The 15,301-nt window shown below is 34.9% G+C and overlaps 1 protein-coding gene and 1 long non-coding RNA gene across 6 annotated transcripts in view; one reads left to right on the plus strand and one right to left on the minus strand.

Annotated features, from left to right (window-relative positions):
• The window catches only part of LOC144454431 (uncharacterized), a 29,400-nt gene extending 23,888 nt beyond the window's left edge, over positions 1-5,512 (plus strand). Inside the window, exon 3 of the long non-coding RNA XR_013482780.1 lies at positions 5,421-5,512. This is a non-coding gene — a long non-coding RNA (uncharacterized LOC144454431). The remainder of the gene's footprint in view (positions 1-5,420) is intronic.
• Positions 1-15,301, minus strand: part of NAP1L1 (nucleosome assembly protein 1 like 1) — a 26,112-nt gene continuing 10,811 nt past the window's right edge. For 2 of the 5 annotated variants that reach the window (XM_020968872.2, XM_020968871.2), the window contains exons 2-15: positions 12,434-12,477; positions 10,904-10,989; positions 10,030-10,132; positions 8,807-8,948; positions 8,400-8,480; positions 7,735-7,863; positions 7,077-7,148; positions 6,606-6,745; positions 5,726-5,871; positions 5,591-5,610; positions 3,432-3,554; positions 2,602-2,634; positions 2,039-2,089; positions 1-1,315 (exon numbers count right to left, since the gene is read on the minus strand). In XM_020968872.2, the coding sequence (XP_020824531.1) occupies positions 1,280-1,315; positions 2,039-2,089; positions 2,602-2,634; positions 3,432-3,554; positions 5,591-5,610; positions 5,726-5,871; positions 6,606-6,745; positions 7,077-7,148; positions 7,735-7,863; positions 8,400-8,480; positions 8,807-8,948; positions 10,030-10,132; positions 10,904-10,989; positions 12,434-12,450 (1,179 nt within the window). In that variant the 5' untranslated portion in view covers positions 12,451-12,477 and the 3' untranslated portion in view covers positions 1-1,279. Of the gene's footprint in view, positions 1,316-2,038; positions 2,362-2,601; positions 2,635-3,431; positions 3,555-5,590; positions 5,611-5,725; positions 5,872-6,605; positions 6,746-7,076; positions 7,149-7,734; positions 7,864-8,399; positions 8,481-8,806; positions 8,949-10,029; positions 10,133-10,903; positions 10,990-12,433; positions 12,478-15,301 lie in introns of all 5 variants that reach the window. The other 3 variants (XR_013482779.1, XR_013482778.1, XM_020968873.2) reach the window with 3 other exon arrangements.

Below are 15,301 nucleotides of genomic sequence, written 5' to 3' on the forward strand. Positions count from 1 at the left end.
TTAAAATTTCTGACCTTTTAATGACCAAGAACAATTTTTATATAATGTAACTTAATAAGCCTCAACACTCTTGTGAGGTAGGTAAGTAAACAATACTACCCATTTAAATATATGGATAGATTAGAGGTATGAGTAAATAATATACTCACATATTAAGCAATGAGAATTGGAATAGAACTCTCTCCCTAGCTTCAACCCCAAGACCATAATAAATTTAACTTTAACAATAACGATCTTTAAAGGGTTATTATGACTTAAAATTTTGTCCACTGGTTCTTCATTCACCCTTGCATATTGGTAGATGCAGGACAGCTTTTAAAGTCTGGTCCCTTCTCCTAAATAATGTCCATTAGTTACAACTATCAAGGTCAACTTCCAAATGTGTCAAAAAAAGACATTATCCTGTGAGGACTAACATTCTGCTTGGTAATTTATTTTTAAATTGCCACAAAAGAACTTGCAATGGGCTTCTATCAGGTGGTGTAAGTGATCATCTTCAGTGAAGGTACACCACAATACCACCAAGAAAGGGAAAGATGCTTTCAGTTTGAATGGACACAGTTACACAAGTAGAAGAGGACGCTAACTTCTGAAAATACTAGGTTTTATTCACACCCCAGTGGTAAACAATAACCTTAATAGGATGACTACGCTTCTTTGTCGATCACTATGTCACATTAAAATACAAAAATCCATAAACAAGCAGACAGTTCACGAACATTAGATGTGGTCTTCCTGGAAATTCTTAACCGTATACTAGTCTCTTCTCAAATCAAATTTCAAAATGCTTTGTCTCCTAGTTAGTACAAGTCACTGCATTTCTCTAACAAAGTAATGAAGGCACAGCTAGTGCAAGCAGACTTAAACCCATTCAACTACTGGGCTGAAAAAATACTTTGGTTGGTTCTTCAGAAGGATTTCTTGTTTTTCTAAACCAATATTGGTCTCAAATAACAGTTTGGGTAATTTTCGCAGCTGCAGTCTAATAGCTACATGACAAAGGACTTCACAAGAACCAAACTATGTAGCAATGGACATGCGTTAGGGGATTCACTGCATTCTACATATCCGGCAAAAATCATACTATTAAAATGCTAGGTAGAATGAACCTATAGTTTGAACTGGTTCTTCAACGTTCATTTTTTCTTTTTTTCCTTTTTTAACAAAAATTGTTTACTTGATTCTACCAAGAAAATACAAAACATAAGGCTGTAAGTAACTACTAGCTGTGGTTAGGCTGGGACAGTGCAGTAATCCTCAAGGCCACAGCACGCACTGCTCACTGCTGCTTGCACTCGGCTGGGTTTGGGTCTTTCTGTTGAAAGGAAGACAGAACACAACAGTCAAGGCCACTTTCAGCACAACGCTGTCAAAGCTGTCAAACATGCCCAGATAATTCCTCCAATTTTTATCCAGGTGGGAAAAGTGCAAGTCCTAAGGCAGTAAAAGTCAAGAAATCAGTTGTATACTTGACAAAAACACAGAGCCAGAAGCTGAAGTGCCCCATTTAAAGGGGATGGGAAATAGGAGCAAAAGGCTCTCTACTAGTCAAGGTATGATCCCTTGTAGAAACCACAGGTATCAATTTGTTCACCGGACTTTATCCAATATTTAAATGACTTATTGGGAGAGTGGAGGAAGAAGAAAGCTTTTTATGTTGCCGTAAGAGGACAGTTTCGGTAACAGATTAACAAACAAAAACTGAAGTTGCAAGGGTAGTAAGATGACATTAAGATTTAAATGATAATAACATGATAAAACTTTAAAAACATTTTTATTAACCTTAGATCTTAAGCCCCAAGTCATAAAGAATCAGTTTGAGTTAAAGAAGAATTCAAATTTCATCAGTAGACAGCACTTTTCACAGGAAAGATCACAGGAAGTTCTAGAAATCAGTGCCATAAATGTCTACATTGAAAAATTTCATCTCACAGCTAAATTCAGCCTTTAATAACAGAAAAGTATTCAAAATGAAACAAAAACATCCAAAATCACATGGTTGTCTCGACAGACATTAAAAAAAAGTATTTTCTCTCACCTTCGGATCATATTCTGGATCATTTTCCTCATCAGCTTCTTCTTCCCCTTCCTATATTAAAGTTCAAAATGCATCCATGAAGTAGGCACAGTAGAAGAGAATTCATAACGTAGGCAGGCTAATCTAAATTACAGTATAGGTCAACAAGTTTTCATCATTACAAGACTTTGGCGAAAAATGCAATTTAATCTGAAAGCTTCTAATATGAAAATTTCCCAACACAACTCGAGACACATCCAGTCTGCTTTTATTGAAAAGATTTACTGCAGCCAACGTTGAAAAAATTTACTTCAGCTTTTGACTTCTTCAAAGAGCTGATAACCCTGCAGCAGAACAAAATTCTTAAATAAAACATTGTTGCTGATAGTTTTGCAGCTTATCTACTATATACATGTATTACCTATAGAATTATAGTGTATCTCTTGATTAAAACATATTCCCTTTTAGATAAAGTAAATCTTATGCCAAAAACCTTAATGCTAATTTGATATATAGATATATATATATTCAACAACACATATCATGAATTAAACAATTTAGCTGTCTCATCGTGCAAATATTACCTCATCATCAGCCTCTTCACCTTCTTCATCATACTAAAAAAAAAAAATTTATTTAAATATGATGGAGTTAACATCTACCAGAACCAAAGCATTAGAAGAAACCTCCCAGGCCACCTAATTCAAAACCATAGCTATATAAGGCTATCCCCACACTGCATACTATTTCTAGTTGTAACACTAATATGATAAGCTAACCAGACTATTCCCGCACTCCACTCTATACCTATTCACTGGATATAAGCATAATAAATTACTCTAGTCATCAAAAAACAATGTTGATAGGATCCTACTCAGAGATCATCTAGTCAACCTTCTTCATGAGAAAACTAGCTCAGAAAAGGAGAAAACCCAAGGTTAACCAAATACAAGACTGCTAGTGAGCCAATTAATTTTAGAAGCACTTGAGTTTTCAATAGCATGACTGCAAAACAATTATTTCTTCAATAATTATCAATTATCCAGTGGGCAAAAGGTCTATTATGGTCAATGTTTGGAAAAGGATATATAAATTCAATTTTAACGAGTGTCATGCCACTGATGTTGATGTCATGATGATTATCTTCTAAAGGACCCAATAAATATCATCTTTGTCCGGGCTATGCCCTCTAGAATGGTCAACAACTCAAGGACCAACTACAGTTTTAAAATTCACAAGAGTTTTGCTAAGCCAATGAGGTAAGGAAATTTCACAAATATACCTAAGCCACTTTACTATGACATATAATTCACTGTTTAGCTCAGTCACTGTACCCACTGGATTATTCACAACCTCAAATGGATCTTGTCCTCTAAAAGGGGTTGTAACTGTGCTGACATTCATCTTCACTTACATCATCATCATCATCTTCAATAGCTTCTCCTGTGAAGTATAATACTGATCTCGGGACTATACGCTCACGTAAAAAGTGACCAATTTCAAAGTCTGCTGCAAGGATAGCTTCCGCATCATCATCCTGTACAAGATGACAGTACTTTGTAAGTAAAAACCACAAACATATAAATAATTTCATTATTAAGCTGGTTACATAAGTAATCTTTATAAAACTGGGAAGGCAGCCATGGTAAGTGTATAAGGAACAAGGAATTCTAATGCTTAGGTACACCTTACTAGCTTATTTTCTTAGCCAAACCATATATGCAAGTCAAAAATGGTGAATTAAATGACACATCTTTAATTCAATAATTTGAACCAATGCTTTTAGTCAATATAAAAGGGAGTCTTCATACTTCAACCAATGAGCCACAAAAACTATATTTGTATCTTTAAAAGTCACAAAAGTATTATGTTCACATTTTATATAGGTCAAATGTAGATACTGCATTTTGTTCTTCAGAGACCTCTTATATTTGAAGACAAAGAATGAGGGTAAAACCTTCCTGATATTTTAAAATTAGCTTATGTGCATGGCTATATGGCAAGCAGCATCATCTAGGCATACAATTCTTTATTGAAATAAGTACGGTAGAGGGAGGAAGGGGAGAAGAGAGCAAGTTAAATCAGCTTAGCAGATAAGAAATACAAGTGAAGGGGCAGCTAGGTGGCACAGTGGATAGAGCACCAGCCTTGGAGTCAGGAGGACCTGAGTTCAAATCCAGCCTCAGACACTTGACACTAGCTGTGTGACCCTGGGCAAATCACTTAACCCCAATGCTTAGCAAAACAACACAAAACAAAAAAAGAAATACAAGTGAAAATATGGGGGGAGGCAGGAGAAATAGGAGAATCCGACTAGTTCCATTTTAAAAACCCAAAAAATGCCAGGTAGCAGAAGAGAACATGAGTTACTGATCTCTCATGTTTCAGCTACCATTCATCTAAATGATGTATTCTCTTTTTAAGGACCGTATATTCAAGAATATGAAAACAATGAATATTACACCTATGAAAAATATTTTTTTACCCGCTAGGGCATTAAGTTCTATTAAACTAAAAAGCTAAAGAATCCAAAGGACTATTACATCACTTAACATGAAGCCCTGATTTTAAGATGATCACAAGAAAATGCCCTAAAAGAAAAAGTCCAGGTGGATATACACAGTTCAATTAACAAGTTAAAAATTTCTTATCGTTAATTCGAAAAAACTTATCATAAAAAATTAGTTAATGGCAAAAACATTTCACAAATGTACTGATCACAAGTACATAATCAGATTCAGAATGATTTCTATACAACCCCTCCCCCCTTAGTTACTGAACAAAACCATTTTAAATACTAATAAGCATTATAAATAAGAATTCTAAGAATACTAAAGCAATGGATCTAAAGAGTTTTATAAATGAATGCAAACTGACATGTATAGAAAGTTATTACATTTCACCACAGAAGGGAAAACCTATCAAACCAATGCCTATCACAAAACTTTGCACACAGTGGGAACTTATTAAAAATGGTCAAATGAACGAACAGATACCATTCTGTATGCTGCCATGGCTGCAAATTATTTTAGGACTGCAGTCTACTTAAAAATATTAAAGACGGTGATTATCACAAAAGGCACTTTCTTCAATAAAAAATAACACTTCAAAATCTTTCTACCAAACCCATTCACCTCATATTAAATATAACATGCCCAACCCAACAAAACAAAAATTAGGCACAACTCTAACTCTCTAAGTCTACTCAATGCTACTGCATTTCTCAGGATCCAGCAGGGGTCACCATAGCATCCAAGAACAACTACTCTGACTTCCAGAACTGAGATGGCCCAGACACAAAAGCACTCTGAGAACCAAACATTCAATCAACCTTCATGTTCAGGATATAAGCAATTTCTGCTGGAGTAAGTCCAATCATTAAGGGAAATGTTATTCTGTCCAGGATGGAGGTGACCCTTGCAATACAGCATAAAAAAGCATTCTCGTTTCACTGAAGAAACAAACTGCACTTCAGAAAACATGGTAAGTATAAAAGTTCAGGACACAAAACTGGCACTAACAACCTTCAAAAGCCTTTCAATGTCTATAGTTTTGGGTTTTTTTATTACTCACCAGGTCTCCACTCTCAGGAACTACAATTAAATGGCAAAGGGAGGGAAAGAAAGAAAAATAAAAGGTAAGATTATCAATATTTTAAGAACAACACTTAAGCACCCAACCAATTCCAAATTTAAAAATGCTGTTTACCTTCAGGAGGAGAAAAGAAATTGAAGAAAGAATCATTGGAAACTGTTTTTGTCACAGTTCGAACAGTCCCACGTCCCTTGTGTTTCTGTTTCTTCTTAATAGTTTTCAAAGTGACATTTTTCCCTTTTTTCCAATCTACCTGACACCTTTGAGAAACAGGGAAGCTTTGATCACATTTACAACACTAAAAAAAATTCTCTCAAAGAAAAATATAAACTGGGGGACAAATACGCTTATTATGCGTCTTATGTGAACATCACGGTATCCGAAATTTGCTTAAGTCCATAGCAGAAAAATAAAACTGTTTCTTCTAAGAGCAGGTACTTTTAATAAAACAAATTTTGTTTCAAGATTTTACATCAAGATTCGACCAATTCATTTAACAACTGTAGTTCACCTACTCTTTGGAAGAACTGTACTATGTGTTAGGTGGAATACAAATTAACCAACCAAAAGGCATGTATTAAGTACCCACTGTGTACTAGGAACTGGGAACACAAAGATTAAAAAAACTCAAAGGCTTGGCTTGCCCTCAAGGAGCTAACATATTCTATTGGGAAAAACATGTATATAGAAGTATACACAACATAATTTGGGGAAAGGAGCAGGGAGATAAAAAAAAGGCCTCATGTAGAAAGAAACTATACCAATATCATTAAGGAGGAGAATGTTAATATTATTAAGATACTGACAGAATAATTGCCTCTACTCCCACAATTTACATTCTAACAGATTTCAAATCTGAAAGTGTAATGATTAGCAAAAAGGTCCAGCTCTGAAATATTAAGATTCAAATATGGAATAAGATATTCCTTTATAAATACATGTAAAACAATTACATTAAATTTATAATGTGTTTTGAAACATCAAATAATCTCACCCTGTGCAACTCATAATTTCTGGTCCATCAAAGGAGAAAGGATCAGAATCATCTGGCTCTGACCGCATACGATATGTCTTCGTCAACACCTCATTTGTGAAATATTCATTGGGTTCAAAGTGAAATTCTAATGTAAAACTCTAAAGACAGTTGCAGAGATTAAGATATTATTGGTTAGAACCTCTTTTGTTCCCAACCTAAATAAACGAAATAAATGCCAAACTCTGTTTGACAGGGCATTAAACAATGTTAATCCAAAGCTCTATCCTTTCTAAGTGAACATATTTTTATTTTGCTTAAAATTTTAAAAATGGTCAAATATTAGGAAAATACAGGTGATATACTAGATTTAATAAACTTTCACACATCCTGACTCTTGCCTTCAAGTAAGTACACTCCCTACCCTCCAAGATCCCATCTAACAGTCATGTTCCAAATTAAGATTCGTATTATTATTTTTAAATTGTTTACCATAGGTTGGCCAGCATCTGAGAACTTCACTTTAATATCTTTCAGGTGCTTCAGAATAGGTTCATCATGTTCCTTCAAGTAAAATTAAAAAATTATCAAGACGGATATTTGAGCTGAATATTAAAAGTTAATAAACACATGAAGAACTACCCTTTTTTTCCCCCCAAGTCAACATTGATCAATACAATGATTAGTCTTATTCTTTTTCTTAATGCTTAGCCAGTCAATCAAATATAGGTATGAGATCCTCAGGCCAAAATAGTTTTGTTAAAGAATATCATAATGTGGATAACTCTGAAAAAAATTCTCTTCTAAGACTGACAGAAAAGAACATAGGTATGAGAAAATTTCCTGCTAGTCATTCAACCTAAACAGTGGCTTACATGTCAGAAGACAAGTAGTTGTCACTGAGAACACTAAAAATGAGTTACATGAAAAAAGACTAGAAAAACTAGTCAAAAAGAAATAACCTATGGTATATTTTTTAAACTATGAATCAAATTATGCATAAACAAAGCCAATTTTGCACTTAGTTAAACACAAAAACACTAACTAATGTCTATTTCAATGTGTTAAATGAATGGTGCTATGCAAAGCTACTAAACTACTGTGACCTCATCTGAGCCTCCATGGCATTTTCATTATGGATTTAAATTACCTGAACCATATCACTGAGCAAGTCAACATTTTTAAAAACAGTCAGCCAAAATTCAGGAATTCCTTTAGGGTCTTCTTTTTCTTCATCTTTTTTCTCCTCTTCAAGCTTAGCCTTCTCTTTCATTTCCTCCTTGAAAAAATACAAGTGTTACTTACTAAGCTTGGGAGGAGGCACTTTAATTACTCTTTCTGCTTCACTTTTGCTTTCAGGTTTTTCATTTTCCTTCCAACCACCAAAAAAAATAAAACAAGTAGGGGCAGCAAGGTGGTGCAGTGGATAGAGCACTGGCCTCGGAGTCAGGAAGACCTGAGTTCAAATGCGGCCTCAGACACTTGACGCTTACTAGCTGTGTGACCCTGGGAAAGTCACTTAATCCCACTGTCTAGCCAAAATAAAATAAAACAAGTGCAGTAATATAGTTTTGCAGTAGAACATTTTTGTCCCACTACCAAATATGTGAAATCATTTGTCATATTAATTGTTAGCCAGTTAAACATGTGGCAAAGTTGGCTTAGTACCATTAGCCACACAAATGGAGTAAAACCTAAATGGATCAAAAACAAAACCTTCTAAATTCCTATTTAATTTTGTTTAAAGTCTGTTTAAACATGCTATTATTACCTTAATGATTAAAAGTTGTACAATTCTAACAAAAGAATACTCACTGAAATCTCTTCATCATCATCTGGTTTCCATTCACACTCTTCTTCTGTAGGTTCATAAATTGCATTGATGATTTCACTTCTCTGAAATGATTACACCATTCAATCTTTAAATTTACAGCTTCATTCTTAATTACTTAACTAGTAAAAGACACTGCCACACAAAGTCTCAAGCAACAACCCCATAAAATTAGAGATTCTTCTTCCCCTCTGAGCTCACTATGACACCAAGATGCACTGATCTTGCCCTTTTACCAATGGTAAATAATTCCAAGCATACTATGTGTAATAACCATTTCAATATTAGGTCAAGAAACTAAAACATTTAATTCTGCTAATTTTAATTAAAAGTACAAATCTCCACTTCTTAAAACTGCATACTCTGGGTAAGATATGGTAGGGTACATTACCTTATCAAAAAGTGGCTGGTAAAGAACAGCATACTTTCTTTCAAGAGCATGAACTTCCTCATAGAACTTGGCTTCTATCTGTGCACATTTCACCTGAAGGTTTTTGAGGGCATTCACACGCCGCTTAACTACTTTTGGCAAGCTAAAAGATTCAAAGAGAACCCATTATTATGTGAGTTCAATAGTGAAGTTACATATTAATTCCTTTTTCTTATTTATAACCATATCAAGCAAAAAAAGGGCAAAAATTATGTCAGTTCACCAGCCAGTGTACCATTAATGATAAAAGACTCAACTCCTAACCTTCCCCAAAAAGACTATTACTTATTCACAAGGCTACACTAAAATGTGACTGATTTAGCCCTGACAACAGAATGCTAAGCAAATCCTACAAAACTGAAATTTTAGAGCAATTTGAATCAATAATTAAAAGAGGATTACTACTAATCAACTGACAAGGCCAAAGAATGTTTCTGATTTATGAATGCTCTAAAATGCCCTTTTCTTTTCAAAAGTGAATAAACAGATTTTCACCTTACAAAATAGTTACATTTCATAGAGGCAATCAAATTTTCACACTGACATACAACTTTAGAGACATTTAGCCAATCATACATGAAGCCAGGCCTTCAATTTAACAAACTGGCATATCAGTAAAACTGCTAGGTAAAGTTCATAAGAGCCATGCCTTTTCTGGTTCTTCTTTCCATAATCACCCTTAGAGAATAACTTCCCCTTTCAATTCATAGTTATCTTACATCCTTCTGTCATAGGCAGAGGGAAGACAAAAATCCAACCTGCCCACGCCTCCAAAGAAATCTCATTAACAAGAGATAAAGACAGAGGTGTACAGTAAGGGGAAAAGACACTCCCTGGACAAGGGTCAAGTGACCTTTCATTTTCAGCTCTGCCACAAACTAGTTAAGCGTCCTTCAGGAAGTCACTTAACTTCGTTAGCCTCAATTTGTCTATAAAATGAGGGACTAGATCACTTTCAAATATTTTGCCATCCTTACATTTTTTGATCTCAGGCTATGACCCTACATACTGAAACTCAAAACAAGCTTCAAAAGATTGCTGTCACCCATGCTAAATTACTTAAAGTGACAGCATTAAAAAGCTCTGGCCTTAAATCAACTTTTTAGGATTACCCTATTATAAAGAGCTCTTTAAAGTAGGCATAGCTATACAACATCTAGCTGATTACAGTGCAGGATATCTACCTTTCAATGTATCCAGTTGATGTTCCAACTAAACCATCCAGTCTTTCTTGAAGAGCTGCAAGAATCTGAGGATTCTGCATCATCTGAACAGTCAACTGACGAGCTAAGTTGAAGAAGGAATTTTTTGAAAAGACTTATTATAACTGATCAGTAGATTAATACAGTCACAATGTTTCCCATAAATCTGGGGTCTAATAAGAAATCTCAGCTTAGCATAAGAATAAATAAGCATTAGGCTAATGGAAAGCACAATGGGAAAAAATTGCCCTGAATCCTGGTAACATATCTAATGCCACAGTTCTGAAAAGCAAATTACTCAATGCCAATTTAATTCTCAAATTTTATTGTTAATTGCCAATGTGAATTTAGAAATTAAAGTGAACTGGCTTTCTCATAATTTTCTTTTATGCAAAAGAAATCAAGACAGTATCTGGCTAAAATCTGAAATATCAGTTTTAAAATATATCTTTATAGTATTTGGCTTCAAAGGTGGAAAAAAAATTCACCTGAATCTAGACCTTAGGTCAGAGCTAAACTGTGATCTCTCCCTTTTAGTTCTTCACCTAATTCTGTCAGTCCCTCACTCTGAGTTTGCAGATAGGTGTCAACCTGCATTGGTAGGGGGAGTTCCTCCCTACACTCATGAAAATTATAGGTACAGTTCAAAACAGGAAAAAAGAGCAAACATACACAAAAAAAATAGGGAGATGCAATACATTCCTTATGTTTCACTCCACCCCTAAAAATGAGGTCAATAAATCTAAATGAGATTGAGGGTAAAGAAAGAAGTTTGGGATAGAGCAGTGGCATTTCTAACTCACTGATGATACAGTTATCAGAAATGATGGATTCCCATCAACAGTCAAGGCATTACCTTTGCTGTTTGCATCTTCACCAGTTTCTTCTTCTTCCACTTCTTCAACATCTTCCATATCTTGCTGGTCAAGTTCAGTTTCTTTGCTATAATTCAAAATTGGCAGATTAGAATTTACATGTACTAGGAAAGAAAATCTTCAAAAATTCATTTCCCTATACTAAAAATCCCTCTTTTTTAAACGATACACAATAGGGAATTCCTAAGATAATGCAAAATTCTCCCAGTTTTTTGTGCTAAAGACAAAATTAACTTGCCACCTCCTGGCTTAAAAAACGAGTGGTTGTTGTGGAGAGGCCTTATACTGTGATAGATAAGGAGAAACTGCTTTAAGGAGAAGAATCCTGCCTCTCTGCTTTTGGGCAAATTCTGTTTCATGGAAGGACTGCCAAGAAGCTTCCCTGATATTCTCTAGGACAGGGTTTCTTAACCTGAGATTCGTGGACAGAGTCAAAATATCTGAACCTGGATAGGGGAAAAAAATTACATAATTGATTTTATGCAACTAAAAACATTATTTATAAGCAGGGGTCCATGACACACAAAAAAGTTAAGAATTCTTGGTCCAAGGCAACTTTTTCCAACTACTGCTAGGACTAGCTCCATAATATATGGATAAGGTATCCCATCATTTTGGACTGTCTCACAACCTTTTTTCAATTTTAAATCAGCTTAGCATAAGAATAAATGAGCATTTATCAGGAGTGTAGATGAGATAATAATTATGATAGTGAAAGGAATGAGGATGCCTATGTGTACAAGGGGTATTCATAAAGTCTCTGCACTATTTAAATTTAAATACTGCAGTTGTAGGTATGATAAAATCAATAGATATAATATCTTTGAGAGCAGGGATTTCCATTTTTTAGTCTTAGTATTTCTGACTAAACTCTACCAAAATTGGTGGCACATAGTAGGCATTTAATAAATGCCTATTTAATTTAAAATACATTTAAGTAAATCCTCAATGTTTATAATCACTTTAATAATAAACGATTTACTTTGGGACATATGGCAGTCAAGTAACAGGCAGAAAACTCTTTAGGCTAGTGCTGGAGCTAATAAATTACCAAGTAATGTAAAGGAACACTCTTTTCACCTTTATTGTCTTGGGGAATAATACTAATAACACACCAATCAAAACCCTAAGAAATGGGAAAATAAAGCAATCTATTATTACCAGATAAAGCACTTTAAATATGAGGCTTTATTCAAAAAGTACTCTGAAAAATAAAATCGAATTAATTTGACAAATATTCATTAAGTTCCTACTAGATGCCCAGTACTATGCTAAGCATAAGCCTTAGCCAATAACTTAGTAACTAAAATAATTTATCAAAGTTACACTTTATCCACAGTTTATATGAACAGATACTAACAGTCATTTAGTACACATTTTTCTAAAATGGTATTCACAAACACACACACACACACACATACTACTACTACTACTACTACTACTACTACTACTACTATAAAAGGACAAAGTAGGGGTCAATATTCTATAGTGCAAAGAATAAAATTACTTACTTATCAATGTCCGCCATGTTGTAAGACCTCTGAATATTTGAGATCTATAGAAATAAATGAGTGTTAAAAATATTCATAAAGGGTAAGTTGTTTGAGAAATCAAAAACACAATGGACCTAACCTTATAATTACCCTAGGAAGCCAGAAATCAACACACTATAGCTAAATCCCAGAGCCACCACCCACAGCAATTTTCATGAGCAGCAATCCCTACCCCAAGACTTCTGGTAAGCCACTGTAAGATCAGTTACCAACACCTTTTTGGCACTGCAAAAATTTCCATTAGCTTCCACAGGATGGCAAGACAAGTTTTTCTTTCCCTCTTTGTTCAACAAGGATAACAGACAATTATGGGAAATAACAGAAGAGTAATAAATTGTTACTCCATCATCCTGGTCTAAATTCTGAATGTACCCACTTTGGAAATCAATAGTCCGGTCTCTTCAGGCTCATTAGTCCATAAAAAGTAAAACCACAAGAAGGGTAACCCAGTGTTCAGCTGTACAATTGCTTCTCTTTCCCTGAAGCATTTCTTTAGGACCTACTTTGAGAAAATTAAGTCCCCAAAAGAGAATGTAGTATTTTATTAATAGGCTCAAGGATCTAATACATAAAGAAATTTAAACTACTGGTTAAAAACAAAAAGATGTTGATCCACAATGGCTCCTATGAACCTAAACAAAGCATACAGAGAAATACTATCATAACAAACTGTTTTTATTGCACAGAATTTTGCTGAAGTGAACCTAGTGGTTGGTTGTTATGGTGACAACTATAGTGATAAAAATTGTATTTGTTATAATCACATACCTTAAGCCACCAAAAAGGCAGCATATCTTAACAGAAATAAAGACCTGGGTTCAAGTCCTAACAGTCTGACAAGTCACTTGATCTCTCAGTGACCCAGACAAATCTACCAAGACTATAGTTGTAGGTTAATTGAGAAAGAAACTCCCTCTACTGGTCTAAATTCCCTAGTAGAGGAAGTTTTATTACATGGTTAATAAAATCATATGTCTAACCTAAAAACATTTATTAAAAAGGGATTTAATTTACTTGATCTGGGTCCACTTGCTCTTGATAGGTTTTGAGTTTTTGCCTTATCTTGCCAAGAAGCAGGCTTCTGTAGCACTTGCCAGCCATATCCTCATGCTGTATCTGGTTTGCCTCGGGTACTCTTTATGTGTGATTTTCTACATTAGAATGTAAACTCCTGGAGGACCGAAACCATCTTACTTGTGGGGTCTTTGTACCCCCAGCACCAAACAGCACATGACACAGAATTAAGTGTTTAATAAATCCTTAAACCAGTTATTTTATGTTACTAGATAAAGGAGAAAAGATCCACAGTTAAGGCTGGTGGATGATATGAACGTAAACATTATGTAAAAAATGATGAGAGCCTTAAGTCACCATTAGAATTTAACCCTCAAATTAATATTTCTCTATCTCATTTATAAATTACTTCATTTTAAAAAGCAGAGCTTATACAGGCTATGAATAGGTGTGTTAACTGTTCTTCAGTCGTTTTTGAGTTGTGTCCAACTCTTGTCACTCCATTTGGGTTTTCTTGGCAAAGATGTTGGAGTAGTTTGCCATTTCCTTCTCCAGCTCATTTTTCAGATGAGGAAACTGAGGCAAATAAGCGATTTGCCCAGGGTCACACAGCTAGTGTCTGAGGCCAAGGCCGGATTTGAACTCAGGAAGATGTGTAATTAGGCAATTGCAAATCACAATACAAAGGGAGATACAGGTGCTCAATCCAGTGTCCAACTTTAGCCATTTAAATAAAGAGAAAACAAGCAACTTTGTGTGGCATTGGTATGAGGCACAGGTATCGTACCTAAAACAATACACAGATACAATGAGTGCCCTCTGGGGCCAATATGAATGGAAAAAACATTACCTATGGCTATCAGATAAATCGAGGCAATATTACAGCATAAGTATCTCAATTCACTTACAACGCCAACTCTACAGTTGTGTTATAGATGGAGAAAGTACGTTAAAAGAATAGACATTCTACATGCCAAGCTAGATTACATTAAACTCCTTAAGTGTGCCTTAGCTCATGGCACCTGGGAGGTACTAAAAAAGCTACTATGGAGAATCCAAATACACACTCACATTCATAAACTGTCTTGCCCAGCTTGGCAAAAACTAACATACATAAAAAGAGCAACTTAAATTTAACATATCTTTACATCCTTGTGAAGAGTAAATAAAAGCACGTTAAGCATTTTCATTTGGAAGAGGGAGGGGACCATGAGTATGCTATACAGGTGGTCAGATACAATGGTTGGGTCTGTGGGTTCTGTTTCACTATTCTTGTCACAAGGAAAAAGTTGGGGAAAAGAGGGGAGATGGAGAGGAAAAGATCTGGAAACAAGTACTATCTGAAAACAAAAAAAGCATCAATACAACTTTGTTTGAAAGTATAAGAGCCTTAAAAGATTTAAAAGCATCAAACAACAAGCTTGGCCATCTTATCTTTCTTAAGAGCTTTGAATATAAGATACTAAAACCAGCATGAAGACAAGAGGGGCAAATAGCATTATCAAATCACATGATCAAAACAACACTTCCATAAAAACGGTAAAATATTAAAAACAGACACAAGGGCACTTTAGAAAGAAATCATAAATATACTTAAATTTTAAAGGAATATCTTTAGAGCTATTTGTCAATGACAACTGGTGATTCTGGCTCTTGCCTTTGGTCGCACAGGCCCAGGTCTACAATAATGTAAACAAAACATCTGGTGGTAACAGGAAGGACAGATTAAGAGAGGAGTTGAGAAGACCTACATGTAATGAGGCCACTCCAATACTGCAAGCAGATGAGGGAAGTAAGAAAAGGAAGCAAAGA

Source organism: Phascolarctos cinereus, unplaced genomic scaffold, assembly GCF_003287225.1.
Source record: "Phascolarctos cinereus isolate Bilbo 61053 unplaced genomic scaffold, phaCin_HiC Scaffold_1;HRSCAF=81, whole genome shotgun sequence".
Taxonomy (NCBI): Eukaryota; Metazoa; Chordata; class Mammalia; order Diprotodontia; family Phascolarctidae; genus Phascolarctos; species Phascolarctos cinereus.